The following is a 21,913-nucleotide window of genomic DNA, read 5'->3' as shown; positions in this document are numbered from 1 at the left end:
TCCTCACAGTAACCCCAAGGGAGGACTTTTATGACTCCTATTTCACAGATGAGAAAACTGGGGCCCACCTCTCATTTGTATAGTGCTGTGTACAGACCTCAGAGCCCCTTGGACTCACCTTCTGAGGCAGAAAGGGTTTATATCCCCCCATTTTACTGATGAAGAGACTGAGACCTGGATCGTTTTTCACATATTGCTTAACTTTTCATAGGTCCACAGCTAGTAAGCACGAGCCACGTGGGGATGGTAGTTGGCCTCGGAGGCTGCCCAGAGTAGGGCTGAAGAGGTATGCTCGGAGCCACAGCAACTCGGGCAAGCTGACAACCCTCTCTGGGCCTCGTGTGGACGGGGATGGGAGCAGTACCCCTCACCTAGGCGATTGTGGAAGGGGTACATCATGCACTCTGCACAGTCTGGTGCATGGTAAACACTCTGTGATTGTGACTACAGCTCTCTGATCACATGACCCAAATTCCCATCCAGCCTGAGTTCTAGAGGGTTCCCCCAGTGTCTCAGCCATCTAGGTACCCTGTGGCTAGTGAGTGCTAGCAAATATGAGTTAACAAATGTTGGTGCTCTAGTTGGGAAGTGTCCTTTCAGGCGCCCTTCAATTTGAGAAGTTTATATTTAATGAAAAAAGGAAAGGACATGCACTGTCAACATGTCATCCCCCTCTGTGGTGGGATGATAGGTAAGCTTTGTGCTTAATTTGTCCTTTGTACTTTTACATGCTTTCAAGATGTTTTGTAACAGCATGATGTTACCTTTAAAATTAGAATCTATTTTTAAAAGCTAATAAAACATTTAAAAGCTAATAAGCTAGGACTAAGTGACTTTTTCAGATGCCCCTAGGTTATGAATCCTTACCCGTTCCCCTATCACAGAGCGCCCAGCAGTCTACTTCTGGGGTCCCTAGGAGAACAGAGCCAGATGGTCATCTGTAAAGGAGGAGGCTGAGAAAGGGTGGGCCCAGGTAACTAGGACATGACGTGGGTCCCATCTTCCTACTCCGGATCGTGCTGACCTGGCCTTGGCCTGCACTGGACACTGGGACTTGGTCACTCGGTGGTCCTCCTGGCTAAATCCCGGGAGGGCGCCTTTGTGCACTGGACCCGCGGGGCCGAGGGACTTACGCCAAGTGCCGCAGCAGCTCCGTGGAGCTTTTCCCGCCGACACAGTTGAGAGCAAGCTGAGGCTGGGGCACGTCCTGGAAAAGAAGGGACCTGCAGTGAGTGAGCTACCCCTCTGTGGTGGGGTTTGAAACTTGCTATAAACAGCACTTCCCTGGCCCAAGGGCTGTGTCAGGAAGGAGCGAAGAAAGTGGGACAGTCATGCCTTCCAACGCTGTCTGGGAAGGGCCTTTTCTTTACCAGCTTAATCCTGTTATCTGTTTTAGGATTTTGTTCAAAACTCACCTCCTCTGGGAAAGAACAGACAAAGGGCACCTATGTTCTGTTTTGACGGACTTCATTTCCCCCTCTTCTCAGCACTTACAACTCAGTTTATATTAGATGTGCTGACCTACTGCTTCAGAAATGTTCTCAAGAGGCACGTGTTCTCAAGCAAGTGTGTGTCCGGTCCCTCCAGGGTTCAGTGACAAGAGGCTGAGATGTGGTTCTGTCACTTACTAGGTGTGCTGGGCAGGGTTAAGGGGCTTTGAGTTCAGAGAGGCCTGGGACCAGCCCGACTCCACCACTTATGACTGTGTGGTCTCAGTGAAGTCCTTTCTTTTTTTCCAAGTCTTCGTTTTCTCACCTATAAAATAGACAGCACCTACTTTGCAGAGCTTTTGTGGGGATTATCAGATAAAATATACGGCAGATGCTTTGGAAATGTGACTTCTTTTCTTTCTCTTCCCTCCTGTGCCTCAGTTTCCTCAGCTCTCTCCCAGCTCTGAGATTCACTTCGGCTGTGTGGGCTGATGTAGTCCACCACTAACGTTCAAAACTACCAATCATACAGGGTTTCCTAAACCTTGTCTGTCTCTCCTGCCCCCTCACAGCCCCGGGCACTTAATGCATGCTTTCCCCTGGCTGAGGGAATGGGCTTTATCCTTCCACGAAAAGAGACAAAGGGAGGATTTTGGAGATGAATGGGGCCAGTGCCAGCTTTTCCAATTCAAGCGAATTTCTTTCTTCAGGGAGTTGGGCCTGGAATGGAGGTGCAATGTCCCTCATCACTGGTACCTTAAAGAAGTTTTTCATCTCATGTTTTCTTAGTTCCTCTTCTGTGACAACATGATGGGCCCCCAGATTCTTCAGTCTGTCGGTCAGCTTCTGGATGTCAGGTCTGGAAAACAAACACAATTCAAGGTCCTCGGTCATATCTGCTCACTTTCTCCACGGAAGGCTCCCAGGACCCCTCTGCCACAGCTGTGAGAACCCGAGCTTCTCTTTGTGGGAAGCTAAGCTGGGCCTGGCCACCAGTCTCATGACATGCCGGCATCTCTTGGCCTCAGTTTCCTCACTGGCGTGAGAGAGCACTGGGAGGTTTCTACTGCTCCTGTCAGCCCAAGGACGCTAGAAACTATCTGGGCTCAGGGAGGAGTCATTTCACTTCCTGATTTCTTCTACTGAAACGCCAAACTCTGCTTCCTTTCCTCCTCTTTTCAAGGGGCTCTTCAGAGTGTTGTGCAAACACACTCCGGTCCAGGAGTGGCTCTGAGCCTCTTTACCAAGGCAAACAGAACAATTTTTTTGTTAGCACAACTGAGGGGATGGGGAACTGAAGCGAGTATCAGTTCTCCTGCCGAGGCTGGGCTTCCCTGAAGAGACACAACCACGTGCGTGGATGGTGAGGCTTAAGGAAGTTGGATGATATGATAGAGAGAGAACAAATTGGGAAACTAAGTTTGTCATTGGTTTGCTGTGTCTTCCTGAGCAAGTGGCTTCCTCTCTCTGATGACAAACCTGCCCCATCTCCTTTACATCTGTATTTAGTGCACTTCAAAGTATCACACAAATGCAAGGGAAACAAGGGCTCTGGGTTAGTCAGTTCACAGAAAGAATAACACAGCTTAAAACATTCCCAAATGTGAACTGTGGTTTTAAAAACATGAGGTTTATCATAAGTCAAGAGTCTCAGAAACTCTTAGCTGTTCACTAAGGGCCTTCTCCTTCCTGCCCTCCCTTTACATTTCAGATTCATTCATCCTATAGCCAAAAGCCACTGGACTTCAGTGCTGGTGGCTGACTCAGCTATAAGCCAGCTCCTGCCCACAGGAAAGGAAGACCGCTTATGCAAGGGCGCCACCTGGTGGAAACATGGGCACCCGCGGGTGGCAGGCGGAAAGGCCCAAGTGGTGTGCTGGGATCAGGCCTTCCCACGCACCTGTCTCGGACCACGTTGATGGTCCTCAGTCCCAGGGCTGCGGCGATCTGGATGACTGCTTGCCCCACTCCACTGTTGGATGCATTCTGGATGACAGAATCCCCTGTGGAGCCAGGAAGAGACTCAAGTTGAGACCTGTAATAAGTCAAGGGCTTCCAGCCTAGGATCCTATTATAGGGCCAGAGGTGGAGTCCTCAGACTCTGAAGGGACCCAGGACCTGGCTGCTGAGCCTTCTCAGTCCTTGGACTGTTGTTCACTCTTCTCCCGTGCCCCACAAACCTCTACAACACCCATGAAGCCTGCCAGGATTCAGCAACTCAAGAGTTCACACTGGATGCAACTTAGACCCTGCTGTGTAAATGATTTTGCATCCTTCATCATCCTCCCAATTTTTATGTCCTCAAGTCTCTGCTTAGGTTATTTCTTTGGCTGGCAATGTTTTCCCCTTTCCGTCTCCCTTCGTTTTCAAATCCTATGTATCCTTGGAAGGACAGCTCGAGTGTGGCTTCCTACATGAAGCCTTCCCAGATTCTTCCCCCGTGCACTCCCACAGCACTCTGTGGCCGTCTCTGTTCATGGTCACGGTCAGCCCTGACTTATACTTGGTTGTTATCTCAGTCCATCTCTATCAACAGCCTGCGGCTTCTTGAGGGGAAGATGCACTGCCTCAAAATGGGATTAGAGCTGCACTGGAGAAACTGGCAGCCCCTGAGACAGGGACCTCCAGATAGTCTGTGGTCAAAGCCGGGTCTAACTTTGGACTTAGCCAACGGGGGAGGCCGCGGGCCATGCTGGGAAAAGCATGGGCTCTGGAACGAGACATACTGGGGTGTGAGTCCCAGCTTCTCCACTGACTGTAACGGAAAGTGAACGGGGCGGGATGAGTCCTGACCTCTTTGAAGCTCAGTTTCTCCCCATGAAACAGGAGCCCCAGGAGCGCCCGCCGGGGTGCTCCTCCTTAGAGCCCGGTGCTGTTGTGTCCGGGAAGGGGCTCTGTTCCCCTGAAATGCTATCTGGGTTTTGAGAGGCAGCAGGGATCTCGTGCTAGAGGCAGAGGACTTTCTGGAAGAAGGCCCATCCTCCTTAGCTAGGGTCAGCCTACAGATCGTCACCCGTCAGTGGGTTATGAAACCAACCTAGTGGGTGGCAAGCTTTTTTTTTTTTTTTTTTTTAAAGTTAAAATCAAGGAAAATAGAATAAAAAAATAGTGGAGTGCATCATACATAGTGAGGGTAAATATTATTCCATAAAACTTTGGTTTTCATTACATATATATTCATATACGTCTATGTACTGGATGACAATTTAAAGTGTAATTCTTACTATGGGTCAAGATCACACGTTTCACACCAGCCCTGGGGCAGGAAAGTGGAGAGATACACCATGGGCATTTGAGGTGGGTGGTGTCAGAATAGCCTGATGTGACGACCACAGCTGCAGCCCAAATCAGACGGGGTCTGAGGGGAGAGGATGCAGGCGACCAAAACATCTGCTGCACTGGGACTTGAGCAAAGGTCCCTGATCACACCTGCTGGCTTTCTGCACTTAAAGAGACCTAGGGCTGCTCTGCCACAGCTGGGAGAACTGGCATTTGTCTCTGCAGGAAGCTGGGACTGGTTTTCAGCCAGGCTTACGCAGAGCTGCCACCGAAGGTGATCACACTCCGGCATCTCTTCACCTCAGTTTCCTCGTCGGCATGACAGAGCTGGACTGCGTGATCTCTAGGGCCCCTGCCAGCTCCTGCATATGCGTGGTGTGTGGGGTAACCCTCCAACCACGGGGGACGGGAGTTGGTGGGTAACCGGCCCAGCCTCCTGTCACTTGCAGGTTAATTCTGAGGAGGGTTCTGTGAGGGTCTGTGGAGGGTCCCCAGCAGGACTGGGCCCCGGTTGCCCACGGCAGGATCAGCTTTCGCTGGCTCTTCCTCCTTCCCTGTCCCTGTCCCCAGTCCCTCACTCCTGCTTCCTGGGGTCACCTCCCCAGCGAACTGTCGGCCCCCAGTTCTTTTCTTAGGCTCTGCTTTCAGGGGAACCTGGAATAAAACACCTGGCTTTGTCGTTTCCTTGCTGAGTGATCTCATGCCAATAATTTACCTTTCTGGACCTCAGTTTCCTCATTTATAAAAAGGGAGAATGATAACAGCGTGCACCTTCACTGTGCTGTATGCCAGGCCCTGTGCTAAGTGTCACACGGCATGTTTCAGTGAGCCCTCAGAACCCCTTACTCTCCATTTCACGGATGAAAAGTCTGATGATTTGAGAGGTCAGTTCCCAGTTAGTGAGGCGAAGCTGGGGTTCAGACCCGTGCTGTGGACCTCGTTGCACCGCTCTGACGTCCAGTGCATTTGACAGGGCAATGCATGGAAAGGCACGTATGTGGGCTGGAAAGTGCTCTGGCAGTGCTGAGTGGAAAGACTAAGTTCAGCATTTTATTGAAAACACAGGGACTGTGTCTATGTTGTCTGGCTTTGTAGCCCCAGAGCTCAGCACAGCTCCATACGATTTTGCTGAATGACAGAATTCCATCCCAAGCTCTAGGGAATGTGACCCTTCAGCGGTTTTCTAGGGTGTGCTCCTCATGAGGTTTCAGCATGTTTTCCAGGATCCAAGCTAACATCTTTCCATGTAAAGCAACACCACCACCCAGGTTGGGGCCGCCTTCCTCGCAGGTAAGTTCCCAGGCCTCAGGGTCGGGACATGGGTCACACCCCAGTCAGGAGTGCCTGGCCTGCCCACCCACTGCGGTTCCTACCTGGCCGCAGCCGCTCAAAGTCCATCAGCATCCGGTAGGCCGTACAGGGATTGACGCCCAGGGTGGCGGCGCTCTGAAGAGGGATGTCACTGGGAACCGAGATGAGCGCTTCCTCGCTGAACACAGCCTCGGTCCGCCAGGTTCCTAAGAAGGGGGAGGCCAGGGGAGTAAGGAACGACCCCCTCCATGCCCAGCCCCACTCCCCCTCCTCAGTGGACGGGCATCGAGGACAGCGGACTTCAGTAATACTTGGAGAAAAAGGAAAATCCCAAAGCCTTTTTGAATGCCTGAGTCCTCGTGATAATTACGTTAGGGACTGTGTTATTCCCACATCAGTGACCAGTAGATTTAGCTAGTGTCACACAGCAGGTGGCTGAGGATCTCAAACTACTGGACCCTGAGGGTGAGACACCAACATCATTACCAGCGCAAGAGAAGCTGAGAAAGCCCCATTTTCCCACTCGGCCCTCATTCTCACCTAAGGCAGGGTGACTCGGGTGGTATTATGGAAAAAAGCATGAAAGCCAAAGTCAGAGGCCGAGGTGTGGGACCTGGCTTTGCTGGTCTGCTAGTCTGAGCACAGCACTAAGTCACTGAGATCTGGTTTTTCTAATATGTAGATGACACTGGCAAGAAGAACCTTGACTGGCCTCCCCCAAGAACTGTTGCACAGATCAAACGAGATATGGGACGTGAAAACAATCCTGTAAACTGGAAAAAAATGCTCATTAACCCCCAGCCCACATTCCAGTTCTAGACAAAAGAATAATAAAATGTCCAATTTAAAGTCCTCACTCAACAGGGCAGGAACTGAGGCTGTGACTTGCCCCGTCGCCCAGCTCCCCGGGCTGCCCACTTCCGTCTGCAGATACTCATCCGGCACCGGCTGTGAGCCAGGCCCCTCCAACAACGACACAGTCCTTACGTTCACAGCGCGCTCACTCCAGTGGAGCAGAACAGGTGAGACACGAACAAGCAAGTACAAGAATTCTAAGTTATACAGAGAGAGAGAGAGAGACAGAGGTAGGGAGAGAGAGGAGAGAATTACTTTAGATGGGAGGAGTCAGGGACAGCTTCTCTGAGGAGGCGACAGGCTAAGAGTTGAAGGATAGAGATGCAGCCTCTCAGAATCCACAAAGAACATTCCAGTGGAGGAAGAAGCATGTGCAGAGACTCTGAGGCAGGACGGATAGAGGAATGGAGCAGGAAGAATGCACACTGGAGGGGAGAGAATGGTGGGAAGAGTGGCTGGGGACATGGTTGACGTGGCACAGGCTGGAGGGACGTCACACAGGCTTTCATGATCTTGACTCACAGTAACCGTGTGTTACAGTCTAACTCAGTACATGTACGTACATAAACACGTGTACACATACACAGATTCATAACAGAAGCCGAAGTTTCATGGAACAATACTTACCCTACTCTATGTGATGTACTGTTATTTTCTATTCTATTCTGACCAACTTTAACAAAAGAAAAATTCTGTTTGTAACCCACTGGATTGATTTTGCTAATGGGTCACAGCCTGCAGTCTGAAAAACATAAGGGCTCAGGGTCATGGCATAAAGAACGGATTTTATTTTAGTGAATAGGAAGCTTTAATTTTTTCTTTTTTATTTATTTATTTATTTTTTGGCCGCACTGCACGGCATGCGGGATCTTAATTCCCCAACCAGGGCTCGAACCCGTGCTCCCTGCAGCGGAAGCGCAGAGTCTTAACCACAGGACTGGCAGGGAAGTCCCAGGAAGCGTCCAGGAAGCTTCTAATTTTAGAGAAGTCTGAGGTGATTGGATTTATGCTTTAAGATCACTTTGTTGCTGCGTGGAAAAGACTGTGGCGGGGGTCGGCGGGGGGCGGGCAGAGTGGGAACAGGGAGGCCGATCAGGGGGCTTCTGGAGGGGCCCAGATGCGAGGTGATGGTTGCCTAGACTTTGGCAGTGGGGATGAGGAAAAGTAGATGCATTCGAGTTATGTTTTGAAGATAGAATCAACAGGATTTGATGAGCATTGGGTGACAGGTCCTCACCTGTGCAGGCGGGATCCTGTGTAAAGCAGAGAGTCAGACAGATGCAGATTCAAGCCCTGGCTTGCTGCGCACTTGCTAAGTCACCTCAGGGAAACGACTTGGAGCCTTGTTGGCTTGGTGTCTGGTGGCTGTGATGTCTCAGGGGCCCTCGGCCTACCCTTCCAAGGCTCTCGAGTGTGACTCATGACCCAGTGGCTGGGATTCCGACAGTGCCCTGGCTCTACGTGGTCCAGTGTGGGGAGCAGGGGCCAGCCTAGACCGCTAATTGTGTTGCAGAAGGGGAGAACCAAGGTGGGCTTTAGGGGCCAGGAAGTGGCGATAGGAGGCAGGAACACTCTTTATTAAAGGCTGTGTCAATCCCAGAGTAGATTTCTGGCTGAGAAAAAAAGAGGTTGAAAAACTGAAGGACTGCTTTGGAGTCCAGGAGGTGCCTTGTCTGTCTCTGGGCTTCATGCAGCCTGGTTTTCAGATCTTCAGCGTCATCTTCATAACTATCACCCTCATTCATCTTAGTCAACGTTTACTGTACTCTACTCTGTGCCAGACGCTTAGTGAATGGCTTTCTGTGCGTGAAATCAAAGGTGTTTTCTACTTCCCCTTAGTGGCAGGACAATGGAAATCCAACCCTTGACACGGATTTCTGGGGCTTGGCAGTCCCTAATCGTCTTCTTAAGAGAACCTGGGTGGGATGGGGGCAGCACCCACGTCAGCCTCCAGGGCTTTAAAGTAGAAACCCTTAGACTTTGGAGTTGTAGAGACCTGCTTAAAAGCCCTGGCTCTGCCACTCACTAGTTGTGTTGACTTTGAATGATCACTTCACCCTTTTTGAGTTGCAGTTTTTCTGATCTATGAAATGCGGAGAATAACACTCCCGCTAGAGTGTGAAGATTAAGTGATGACATTGTACAGACTGTCATTGTGCCTGGTACACAGTAGGTGTGGAACACCCCTTGGTCTCCTTTTCTGATCCGAATTCCCAGGCCCGAGTTCTGAGGACTCCCATTCTGCACTCACATGCACCTGACCCTTAACCATCTCTGTCATCTAACACAGGGGTCCCTAACCTATGGCCAATGGGCCAAACTTGGCTCACCACCTGTTTTTGTAAATAAAGCTTCATTGGAACATAACCCACTTTTAATGTATTATTTATGGCTATTTACATTGGCAGGGTTGAGTAGAAGTGGAATGGCCTGCAAAACCTAAAATATTTACTAATTCGCCCTTTAAGAAAAAAGTCTGCCGCAAATGTAGTGTTTGCAAAGATCATTGTATGTATTCCCTCAGTTGAGACAGATAAGGCAACGACTATTAGCTCCATTTTAGAGATGAGGAAACTGAGGCTCAAAGTAGTTGTGATTTAAACAAGGTCATGGGGTGGTGGTGGTGGAAGGAGAGCCTGTATCTCATTCCCAGGCCAGTGCTTGCTATGCCCCATGCTGCCTCAGGGGGCTTTGAGTGTTTCCAATGAGAAAGCCAGTTCGCACATTAGCTGGCTCTGTCTCCCTTGGGACTGGTTGCATGTGGGAAAAAGCTGGCTACAGGCGCAGCAGCAGCTGAGTAGCCCAGTGCATGAAAAATGCCCAAGATCTGGCCAGTTGAGGACTTATCTCTTTAATGACTGCTACTCTACTAAACGGCAGTCTTCACTAGAAGAAAGACCATGTCTGTTCGCTGCTGTATGTTAGAGCCTGGCACCCTCAGATGCTCACAAAATGTTTACTGAATAAACTGAGTTAATTAGCATCCTGACAATGATAAAATCCTCATCCCCATCCTCTCCGACTGGCACCTGGTTTAAAAGAATCACCTTTCCTCCGGGGAGAAATCCCTGCTCTGGCTATCACCCCCCCACACACGTGCAATTACGTACACACCTGGCACGTGTCCTTTATTCTCTCCAATCTCACCAAGCTTCTAGGTCCACCCCGTCTCTCCAGCCCTACAGCACTACTTGCTCAGGCCCTCGTCGTCAGAAGCGTGGACTGCTCAGCCACCTCCTCACTGGCTTCCTGCCTCCACCCTCTGCCCTTCCAGAGCATTCTCTGCACTGCACAAATCTGATCAAATCATTCCTCGTGTTCACTCTTCATCAGGCCCCCAGTGACGGTGGATGCGAGCCCTCCACGACCAGACCCCAGCCGACCCCTCCAGCCTCATCTCACTTCTCCCTATCCACCCATGACCCAGCCATACTGAGCTACCTGCAGTGCCGATGGTGCCGTGCCTTCTCCCATCGCCACACCTTTGCCCATGCCGCATTCCCTGCCTGGGAAGCCCTTCCTCCCCTGGCTGTACTTCTACTGTCTTCCAGACCCAGTTCAAGCATCACTTCTCTGAGAAGCCTTTCCTAATGCTTCCCAAGATAGGGAACTCTTGCCTTTGTGTTCATCCTGTGATTACACCACTCATTACACTGCACTGTATTAAGTGCTCTTTTCCCACTCCCAGCCAAGAGCACTTTGAGGGCACAGACTGTGCCTGACCCACGTTGTGTGCCCTTCACTCTGTACGGGGGCTGGCCCGAAGCACCAGTCAGTATCCAGTGAATCCTTACAGATCTCAATTTGCTCACCTGGCTATGCTCTTTCACTGCCAGGGGACTTTCAGAGAGGGTGGGGCCATCCTTGGCACTTCCCTGATCTCAGAGAAGGAAAGAACTTCTAGTAGACTCCTGGTACTGTTTTCTCTTGCTTGGTACATTTTTCTTTCTAGAACTGCTCCTTCCTAACCTCTGGGGCTGTCGACCACAAGGCCTCACTCTCTATACCACAGAGGTTGGCAAGAGACTCAACCAGGGCAATTGGAGTGGCCTAAGCCCACCCACTAGTGAAAGGTTCATGGATGGGCAAGGATTCAGACAGGGCTGGTCAGAGCCCTTCTGGGGGATGGATATGGTTGTATTGGACACATTCTGGAGGACATGCTTCTTCGTTTGCTCTCAGGATGATGTAAACCTCAGGCTGCTGGTGGCCATCTATAAAAGGTATATATCAGAGTGGGTCTGCATCTTACCTCCACCACTTATTGGCTGGGTGACCTTGGGCAAATTGCTTAATCCTTTACATTTACTGTAGTCTCATCTGCATAATGGGAATGATAACAGTATCTACCTCATGTTGTGGGAATGACTGAGTAAATATAGGTAAAGTGCTTACAACAGTGCCTGGTACAAAGGGAGTGGTCAATATTTGTTGCTATTCCTATATCACTGTGTGGGGAGATCCCATTGGAGAGCTAATGAGAATAAGAGAAAGAGCTCTCATAGCATTGGTGTTTCTGGATCCAGCTGTGCCTGAAGCCTTCCATCTCTTGCACTTCCCAGTTCCACAAACCAATTAACTTCTTTTCTGGCAAAACAAGTTTGAGTTGACTCTCTGCAAGTTATAACCCAAAGGGTCCTTCCATTGGAGTGTAGCCGGAAAAACGGAGGAGACAAGAGTCCAAGGGGATCTCCTTTTAGTTAGCTGTTTGCATTTGGACAAGGGCTTCTTCTTAGGTTTCAGTTCCTCGTATGTCCAATGGGATGGATGTCAGCCCTGCTTCCCTCTTGTGGCTCCTGTCAGGATCCATTTGTATAATGTTTGTGCCTCAAAAACGACCAAGTACTAAAACACAAATCTCACCAAAGACTCTTCACCACATGTCACAGAAAACCCTAACTCTCAGCATGGCTTTCACAGGGCCTTCCCCAGGCGGCCCCACCTGCTCTGTAACCTCCCCTTCACTTTTGCAGTCCTCCCCCACATGCTCATCCTCTGCTGTGGCTACACTGGGTTCTCCTCCATTTCCCCAAACTCACCCTTGTGTCTTTGCTCATTTTGTTTCCTCTAAATGCCACAATTTGGGGCGCACCTCCACCTACCAAAATTCATCCATCAAAGGTCCCTTCCAATGAAGCCTCCTCCATGAAGCCCTGATCTTTCCTTAAGACTGTGTCTATCTCACACAGAGTCGCCAGAAGTGCCCTCTGGTTCCTGTGAACTTGCAGCACTCCCTTTATGGAGGTTGTTGGTTTGGAGATTTCTTCAATTAGATTTTAACCTCCTGGAGGGAAGGGGTTGTCTTATTTGATTCCCCATTGCACCCTACATTCCCTAGGGATGTAGGGATTCGGAGACTCATAGCTCCGATCAACATGCACCCACAGTAATGAGAGCAGGTGTATCACCTCCTGAGCAAAAGAAACAGAACTGCTGCTCTCTTGGTCCAGCTTCCATCCCCACTGGAGGTGGGTATATGGACTTAATAAGAAACCCTGCGCTGCTTACTTACAGAGACAATAAACAAATGTGTAGCACGCGGGTGAAACAGGATCTGAAACAACGAAAAGCTGCAGACACCTGGAGAAACTCACCCAAACCAGCATTCGCTGGAATCACCCAGTCTCCTGGCTTCACCCCGGTCACACTGCTGCCCACTGCTACGACCTGTCCAACACCTTCATTCCCTCCAACAGCAGGCAGCTTGGGAAGGAGGCCATAATTGCCTAAGGGAGAAGAGCACAAAGCATCATCCAGTGAAGCTTGGGCAGGGAAAGAGCATGGACTTTGGAGTCAGACAGACCTCAGCCTGCTCTGGCCTCTGCCTCTGACCAGCTGTGTAACTAACCAACCTCTCTGAGCCCGAGCTTCTTCATCTGTAAAGGGGGATAATACACCTCAGATTCATGGTTATTATGAAGATTAGATAAGATAATGTAGGAAATGAGCCCAGCATATCGCACACTTCACAAGGGTTGGTTTGCTCCCTGCTGCAATCTTCCTAACTCAAAAAGCCTCACATTCCAGGGAGGGGAGGCCAGAGGGGGCTCACACAGTCTGTAGACGGCTCATCTGGAGAACAGCTGCTGCTAATCACAGGAACTTCACACCCACACCTGGGGAGGAATGAAAACGAGGTGGCGGCTAAGCAAAAAAGCCAATTAACATAAGCCACAGAAACCAAGGTTACCTTGGATCATATTAATGTCAGATGGATTGACAGGGGCCGCCAGCATCTTCACGTGGACGTCTGATCCGCCCACAGCAGCCAGCTCCAGGTTCTTCAGTCTAAGCACAAAGCCAGAGAGAGATGTTCATGTCAGCCAGGCTAGCCAGGGAGTCTTTTGCTCAAATCATCTCCCCTAAGTAGGTCAGGCAGCAACATTTTCGAGCTGCCATTGTGTGCCCAGGAATTAGGGTTGTTAAGAAAGAGAGAGGAGCTATAAGGAATTAGTACAGGACACAGGGTAATGCTCATTAACTGCAAGTGGAAAGTCCCTAGTGACCTTTCCACTCCGCCACCCACTCTAGGGCAGAAAATAGCTAGAACTCCTGCGGGCATGGGTTAGTAGTGGTTAGAGATGCTAAGAATCACCTGGTACACTAATATTATGGATTCTCAGGCCCCAGGGCTGACCTACTGAATCAGAATCTCCAGATCAGGGGCACCCCAAGTGGTGAGGGAAATAGAGATGGCCCATGGAGTTGGGAAAGAACTCCCTGGGTGACTGTGGTTCACCCCCTGGAAGGATGTCCCTTCCGGATGAGGATCTGGTCTGTCAGAAAGGATGCTGGATGGAGAGCTGAGGGCCTCAGGTGTGAAACTCCATCACAGGATGGCTGCGTCACCGCAGGCAGGTTTCTTCCCTGCTCTAGGCCTTCATTTCTCCATTTGTAAAATGGGGGTGATGCCACCATCACCCCCACTTGCACCTGATCACTTCCAAGAGCTCTTCCCATTTCAAGCCTGTGTGGTAACTCCCTTTGCTCACGGTGCGTGCGCTGTAGACATCAGGGGACTAACGTCTTTATCCACTGGAATGTTGGTTAATGGGTAAAACCTGCCCAGTGGCAATGCCCATGTGCCACTTTTTTTTTTTTTTTTTTAATAAAAGGAGACCTTCCAACCAGAAAGGACTGATCAGTGTATTAGACCAATGGATCCTCATGACTTTTAATTATCAGAGATTCCTTTTCTGTCTCTCTCCACACCTCTAAGACTTCATGTTTGCAGTGCTTTTCTCTGCCCAAATGTACTTGTTAATAATTCTCCTTATTTTTACTTACCAAAGGCACATATAAAAGCCAACCAGAGGTTCTTAGCATTAGGCAACAGTGTCACTTCACTAAGCTGATGTAATTCCACCCACTTCCTGCTGAAATCTGATCTTTTAATTATACCTGAGGCTCCACTTGGGGTAAAAGTGTGATTTCTAAGAAATGGCTTGTACTAGTAGTAATAATTGTGGCAGGCATTTGTGAGGTGTTTATTATACACCAGGTCCTGTGCTAAGGGCTTTCGACACATAATCTAAGATGTAACACCCCTGTGATGAAAGTATGAATGTTCCCATTCTATCAAGCAGGAAATGAAGGCTCCTAGAGATGATGAAACTTACAATTGGTCAGGGCGGGGCTTATCCACTTTCAGAGTTGGCTCTCTTACTTACCTTGCTCTAAACCAGTACCTGAAATTAGCATGGGAATCCCTCTGACTGCCTACGAGGACCCCTGGGGACCCAACCTGGGAATCCCTGTACTGGATTATGACCAAAGTAAGGGAGGCCATGCTTTACCATGATTGAGAAACAGCTGCAAAAAATCAAAGTAAAAACACTCTCTACAGAAAATGGTTAACTAGGAAGGAGTTGATGACCAGGGCAGAGAGAATACAGAAAGGGCTTTTTTTCCCCTTTTAGGTTAAGTATTAAGGAATGTATGTATTTATACATAGCTGGAGGAGGGAGAGTCCTCGTAATAATAATAACTACTGTTTGAGTAAGTACCAGTCAGGCATGCAGCTGAGTGCTTTCCGTGTGAGCTTTCATATTATTCTGATTTTACAGCCGAGGAACAAAGGCGCAATAAATAACTTGTTTCAGGCCACCAAAAGTCGTAAGTGGCTGATTCGGTTTGAACCTGGCAGTCTGACGCCAGAGAAGCCGGCTGGTGAAGGGCTGACCCCACACCACGCAGAGGGCTGCAAGAGAAAGCCTGGAGTAGTGGGCAGCCTTGACCCTTGCTGGGCCTGCTTGGGGAGCCGGGGGGCGGGGGGGGCTCCACAGACTCCCCACCAGGATAAGCAGGGAGGCGTCAACCCAGACGGCACTGTTTCTCTGTGAACACATATGTAAGTCTGCACTCCAGAGAAAAATCCTGCCCAGAGCAAATGGATTGTGGACGAGCTGCCCCTTTATATTATCTGTACCGCTTCTCTCTCGCAGCTTGACAGATAATCAGAGTTCTTCTGTAAGCTGACAGAGTCCACATGCTCAAGCTACTTAAAGACATTTTTTCCTGCACATTTTCTACACGCTCTTCCCTCAGCCCAGAATTCCTTTTCCACAGCTTCTCTGCAAAGTGAGAAATTGAACTCACCCTTTAGGACCTGGCTGAAATTGTACTTCCCCTAAAGCATCTTTTGACCCTCTTCTTGGCCCTGAAAAAAATCACTTGCTCCACCCTCAGTGCTCCCATTACACAGATGGGGTGACTATGCCATATAAGACCACCTAGTTGATGAAGTCTTTTCATACACTTTCTTCAACTGATCACAAAGCATAAGTTCACATGCCTTTTTCCAACCCCTGGGGCCGGATGTCCTCCAGAGTTCAGGCCCGTGTGTTATCTGCACCTCTCCCTGGGGGATGGGCAGCACTCCCATCAGACACATTCTTCCTGAAGCAAAAAGTAGGAATATTCACACTAAGTGGGTTGAACAGTGACCATATAAAAACTTCACTCCAGATTAGGTTTTGCCTCCAAATGAGTTATGAAAAAACAAAACTGCTAGTTTTCAGAGCTTTCTGGATTTTGGAGTGCAGATATGAATTTGGATTTGAATCCAGGTCTTTCAGACTCGGTTCAGGGTACTTTTTACTTATCACTGAGTTTTAAAGTCAGAATGTGTGTTGTCTCCCTACTAGGCTATAAGCTCACGGAGGGCAGAGAACTTTTAGTCTTAACTCAGTGTTCAGCACAGCATCTGGGACCACAACAGTGCTGGAGAACGCTTCTTAAAGAAATTATCCCATTTTCCTCTTTAGTGAGAAAATGTGGTGCAAAAGCGACGGTCAGGGAGTCAGGGGAGGGGCTCACACCCCAGGGACTTAGCTACTGAGGCTGGTACTTGCTCTCCCTGGTCTTGGGCTGTTTAGAAAAATGCCCCTGAACGATGGGTGCAAACAAAAACGGAGATTATCCTTAAGGGAGTTCAATCTAAGCAAAAACCCATGCCTCTTTTCCTCACAGGAGAGTGCAGATCAAATTTGTAGTACATTTGTAATTCTTAAAAATCTAGATGACCGTGGTCAGGATAAGAATACAGGTAGATCTCAGTTCATAGATGAAGGGTAGAGCATGGATTTGGAGTGAAACAGGCAGTCCTGGGTGTGAATCCTACCTCGGTCACTGACCAGCTGGCTGAACCTCACAGTACTCATCTGTGGAATGGGAGAACGCTAGAAGTCAGCTCATGGATTAGGTGAGTTAATGGACATAAAGCACTTGCTAGAGTGCCTGATACACAGGAGATGCTGAAGAAATGGCAGCTGTTGTCAGAGGTGGGAATATCCAAGGAAACCTTTGAAACAGCTGGCTATACCTCTGAAAAAAATCAATGAATCACTCAAAGGAAGATGGCAACTTTTTGGAAAATTCAAGTAAATTTAATTAAACAAATATTTATCAACAGTCCTACTAAGTGCCAGGGACTGTGCCAAGGGCTTTAAAGATGAAAAAAATAGTATCTCCTGCCCAGGAGATTGATGGTGTGGGGACTCACATGTGGAAACACTGGGAGGGCGCTTGTAGTGCTAAAGCCGACTGAGTGTGTGACCAGTCGGAGGGAGAGCAAAGGGTTACCAAAGGGACTTCGGAAGGCGTGATATCTTAGCTGGAGCTTGAAGGATAAACGGGAGTTTATGGGGTGGACTGAGAGAAAGGAAGGATTTCCTGCCAGAGGGAATGGTAAAGAATCCGACCTGATGGTAGGCCAGGCACAGGTGCAGTCTAGATTGGAGTTGTGGGAATGGAGAGAAGGATCTGATAACCTGGAATCTCTTAAATAAAAAGTGGCATTGATATCACTTGGTGACTGACTCCATGGGGGTGGCTGGGGAGCCTTTGATGGCTGGAGGGCCATCATCATGGCTGATAGCCCAAGTTGCAGGCTTGGGCAACTGGATGTTGAGATAGGAGGCAGGAAGAGCGGCTTGGAGCGGGGAGGAAGGTGTTACATCTGAAGCCCGAAGCAGGTGGCCTGCAGTACGGAATGGAGCAGAAGGTGCTCTGCGCTGGACACACAGAGCTGAGTCAGCTGCGCGTGGGTGGAGTCTAGGATGGTAGATAAACTTATTCTGGGTGATCTGGCTGGACAATTAAATGATAACTACCGTTAACAGCTTACCAAGCTCCAGACACTGTGCTTAGCGTTCATATACAAGACGCTGTTGAGTCCTCAAAATGTCTGGAGGGTGCTATCACCCCAATTTTCAGATGGGAACTGAAGCTCAGAGAAGTTATGTTAACGTGCCCAAGGTTAAACTGTTAGTAAGTGGCAAGACTTGATCTTAAGCTTGACTCCAAAGCTCAGACTGTCGGAACACTAAGCCGGCATCCCCTACACTGTGTGTGTGGAACCTCTGTCCTGGGAGATATTAATAGGTATTCCCTGGGGTCCAATACTTTTGGGAAACGCTGCCTACGAAACTCCCTTCATAAGATTCAAACTGCACATTAGAGTGATAAAGGCTCTGAGAAGTCCTCCAGTAAAGAAACCCACGTGGCTTCGTGTAATCCAGAGTTTCCAGAGTTAACTCAGCTGAGGACACTACCCTCACAGCGCACCGAGTACCGCAAACAGCAGTTTGAAAAGTGCTGCACTGGGCTGCAACCTGCTCCCGGTCCTCTTGTCTTCTGGGAGCCTAGCTGCTCTGCACCAGTTGACATTCACAGAAGTGGGAGGGAAGGGGAGTGGGGCAGGAGACGGAAAGTTGAAGCTGCAGACAGAGGTGGGTGAGGGCGGGGACAGGCCTGACACAGGCTGCTTGCCCAGCGGGAGGTGTGTTGGTCCAGCTGCGTCTCACCAGGGAGACCAGCCCCAGCCTGCCCCACGGAATGCCATCAATACCAGACACTGCTGTTCCTGCAGACAGTTCTAACTGCGTCGTCAAGGATACCATTCTGCTGAGACAGGAAGGAAAACCGGGCCGAGTCTGAATTCCAGGAGTTGGACCTCGGGTGTAATGATAGCAATTTCTTCGTTTTTTTTTTTTTTGCTTTAAACTCACCAAAGAAACTGGTGGCTGTGTTATGGAGTGCAAAGGAGGCACCCAAACACAGCCTGGCTGCATCTCAAGTCACTTTCCCAAGACCGTTCAGTCCCTTCCCCTGTGAGTAGTGGCGCCACGCGACTCGGAGGGATGCCTCTGCCTTCATTCGACAGATCCCACACTGGATAAGGTCACAATGGCTCCTTTGAGGCAAAGGCTGTACACCTGTGATGCCATATGAACGACAAGGGAGACAAAAGCAGGCAGAAGAAAGAGCCTTTTGAGAGGGGGGAAAAAGAGGCCAGTACTCTGGGGCCTGGCTCAGTTATACTGGCTGTGTAAGGCGGGCATCAGCCAGCTCTGCTAAGATATCTTTCCTGCCTTCCGCATTTAATTAGCAACCATTTGTACTTATCTTGCATCTTCCACTCAATCACCTCAAAGTGGTCACTTGTCATTTTGCGCAGGAAGAGTTGTCATGGGCCACAGAGACTTTCTCCTCTGCTCATTACAGAGAGCCAAGAATGTGCGTTCCAACACAGGGCACTGGGGGAAGGTAACCGATGTCTTACGTGGCTCTCCCAGGTCTGTCTGCAGTCCCCATGGTCACAAACAAGCCGCCTTCTGTGATTTAGTGAAGTGCTGGGCGTGCTAGGTACACTGTTCTGGCATTTGATTAATCATTAATAAGCAGGGCACAACTGGGCAACTGTGGAGGAATGAAGTTCTCCAGCTCGCCCCCCAGCAGGGGATGCTGGTGGCCACAGCTGGTGGGGTTCTCATGGAGTCCCGGGCTCTTTGCCTTTCCTGGGCAAAGCTCACGGGTTCTGTGTTTCTTCGTGGTGTGCGGACACTCCCGCTTGCCTCCCTGCGCCTCTTCCGGGTTCTCTGCCTCCAAGTCATCTTGCCTTCCCACCATTCAGGACTTTTTGTTCTGTAGCACAATCGCTTTGAATGCAAGGGAATCAGAGACAGAAGGCAACTTCTGGAAGTTTCTACCCAGGGTTGGCAAAGAAACCCTCTCCCTACCCTCTCAATCTCCTACTTTCCTCAACTAAGATTACCAGAAAGGTTGCAAGCCCCATAATATTCTACATCTCCTAACATCAGGAAACTTGCTTGAAGGGAGCTGCAGAGAGTGTTGCTTAGTCTGCTGAGGCCTAACCCTCCTTGCTGTCTCAGAGAGCAAGACTGGGCCACGGCAGGGGGCAGAGGCCCTGCCTGCAGCCGCTTTTCTCTTTGACGGGTAGGATGACGACCATGCAGCCCCTGCCTGGTGGGCCTCTGATCGTGTAACTAACCAATGGCAAGGGGGCCCTTGGTGAAATCTTGTGCCCAGGACCCCTTACTTCAAGTCACATCGTTGCTCCCTGGAGCAAACACTGGCGAGCAGGCAGTCCAACGCCTGCTTCAGCTTCACAGACTTGTCGGAGCTAGACAATTGTTGGATCAGAGGACTCAAGCCTCAGAACCATTTCCACGGCTGCAGGGTAATGTTGAGAAGGATGCTGAGGCCTCATCTTGTCTTGGCAGGAAAAAGTGTTGTTTGGGGAGAATGAGGCAGAGAGGTGTGTAGGTTTTGAGGTACACAGAAAAAGGAGCTGTGAAGATTTGTCACTGGCACAGAAGACAGGGCGGGGGGATGGCACGCATTCCCATGTTTACCGCCGCTGACCTTGGTCAACCCCTTTCTTTTATCAAAAAATAAATGAAAAGAATGGAATAGCACAGGAAACTATATTCAGTATCCTGTAATAAACTATAATGAAAAAGAATTTGAAAAAGAATATGTATATATAACTGAATCACTTTGCTGTACACCAGAAACTAACACAACATTGTAAATCAACTATACTTCAATAAACCCCCCCCCAAACAAAACAAAACAACAACAACAACAACAAAAACTGAAAAGAATGGAGACTGGAGTGATGTCCTCATTCTAACAATGAGTGGCGTGGGTGGGACTAGAAGCCAGGCCGGTGCTCTTGCAGGTGGTCCCCAATGACACCCCTTGAGCCACACATTAGCCTCATGTCATCTTTGCTTTTCCTTCTCTAAAATGAAGACCCTTCCCACGCCATCCAGGGTGGGAAAGACCTGGAATCACGCCAGCGTGCTTGCAGGAGCTGCTGGGAGAGGGCCGGATGGTAAGAACTTCCTCCCAGACACTCTGCACGTTGGGAAACCCCCGTCTACCATGCAATCCCTCAGAGGTGTGCCGCCAAGTTTCACCCTCAGAGGCAAGAATGAGGAAAAGAGGGTAGAAGGGCTGGGCCCCAAACCCGGCCGCGTCATGTGAAGTCCAGAGGGAAGGTAATGTAACGGTGTCACAGGATGTGAAATCCAGCTTGAGTCTGAATCCTGTGACCTCAAGCTCGTCCCTTCTGAGCCTGTTTCCACAGATTCCTCCCTCAAAGATCACATATGAGGGTGCCCAACAAATATTCCTTAGTCAGACACACCACATTTTCTCTTCCCTCTGGGCTTCTGCCCATGCAGGTTCTTCTACTTTCCCTCCTTGTATATGGCTCACCTGATCTTCTGGGGGACTCGACTTAGACCTCATGTCTTCAGAGAAAGCATTCTGACCACCCCGAGGGGGTAGGGTCGGGTGCTCGTCTTCTGGGTGTCCACAGACTCTAAACATAGATATCATAGCACTTACCCCCTGCACCATCTCCTGGACTACAGTGTGAGCTCCTTGAGGGCAAAGGCCACAGATTATCAATCTCTGCACCTTCAGTACCTAGCGCTTAGTAGGCCCTCGAAGAATAAATGCTGGCTCACATGGTAGGTGCACAATGAGTTCTGTCCTCTCCTCTTTCATTCATGACCACAGAAAATAGCTCCAGGAGACAAATAAGCAAACAAATCCCAGTTCTTAGGGTGCCAAACCAGAATGCTAAATTTTTTTTCAAAGTACTGTAATTCTGGTTTAAAAACCAAGTCACTTGCACAGAGTTTTGGTTTTAAACACTGGCATCAACTGTAAAAAGAAGTAATCCCCTGAGAGTAAACAGTGCCCTACAGTGAGAACTCACCACCTATACAGCCTGGGTCCCCACCACCTGCTCCCCCAAATTCCATCTGGCTAAGACAGAATGGGTATTGGGCCAAAGGTTTCATTCTGTGCTAGCAGCAGGCAGGTGAGAAAGACATGATGACTAGGATGCTGTTTTATGAAAGTGTCAGGATCCTGAAAAGGGGACAAGACAGAGGACAGCATTCCTACCATCTTCCCTGGGGGTGGGGAGGGGGCTGCGCTTCCTACGAACAGCAGAGACTTGGGGTCACCTGAATGACCTAGAATTCCACCTTCTCTTCTGACCTACCTTCTTCCCAGTTTTATACTCCATCTCATGCTCAAAAAACATTTGAGATGACTGTCATTGTTTCTTCAGGCCTATGTCTATATCATGGACCTTTAGTAAAGAAGGGACATCATAGTTGTATGATCTTGGGCGAGTGACTTTCAAGTGTCTTGAGCCTCAGCTCTCTTATCTGTAAAATGGTGATAGCAATGAGCAAACTGGGTTACTGTGA

At 49.4% G+C, this 21,913-nt stretch overlaps 1 protein-coding gene across 1 annotated transcript in view; it reads right to left on the bottom strand.

Moving 5' to 3' along the window:
* Nucleotides 1-21,913, bottom strand: part of MECR (mitochondrial trans-2-enoyl-CoA reductase) — a 31,381-nt gene that overhangs the window by 5,590 nt on the left and 3,878 nt on the right. The window contains exons 2-7 of the mRNA XM_082469098.1: nucleotides 13,066-13,163; nucleotides 12,470-12,601; nucleotides 6,083-6,226; nucleotides 3,331-3,433; nucleotides 2,187-2,289; nucleotides 1,134-1,207 (exon numbers count right to left, since the gene is read on the bottom strand). Of these exons, the coding sequence (XP_082325224.1) occupies nucleotides 1,134-1,207; nucleotides 2,187-2,289; nucleotides 3,331-3,433; nucleotides 6,083-6,226; nucleotides 12,470-12,601; nucleotides 13,066-13,163 (654 nt within the window). The remainder of the gene's footprint in view (nucleotides 1-1,133; nucleotides 1,208-2,186; nucleotides 2,290-3,330; nucleotides 3,434-6,082; nucleotides 6,227-12,469; nucleotides 12,602-13,065; nucleotides 13,164-21,913) is intronic.

This window comes from Balaenoptera physalus (genome assembly GCF_965194825.1).
Source record: "Balaenoptera physalus genome assembly, chromosome: 1".
Lineage (NCBI taxonomy): Eukaryota > Metazoa > Chordata > Mammalia > Artiodactyla > Balaenopteridae > Balaenoptera > Balaenoptera physalus.
This window is presented reverse-complemented; position numbering and strand designations above follow the sequence as displayed.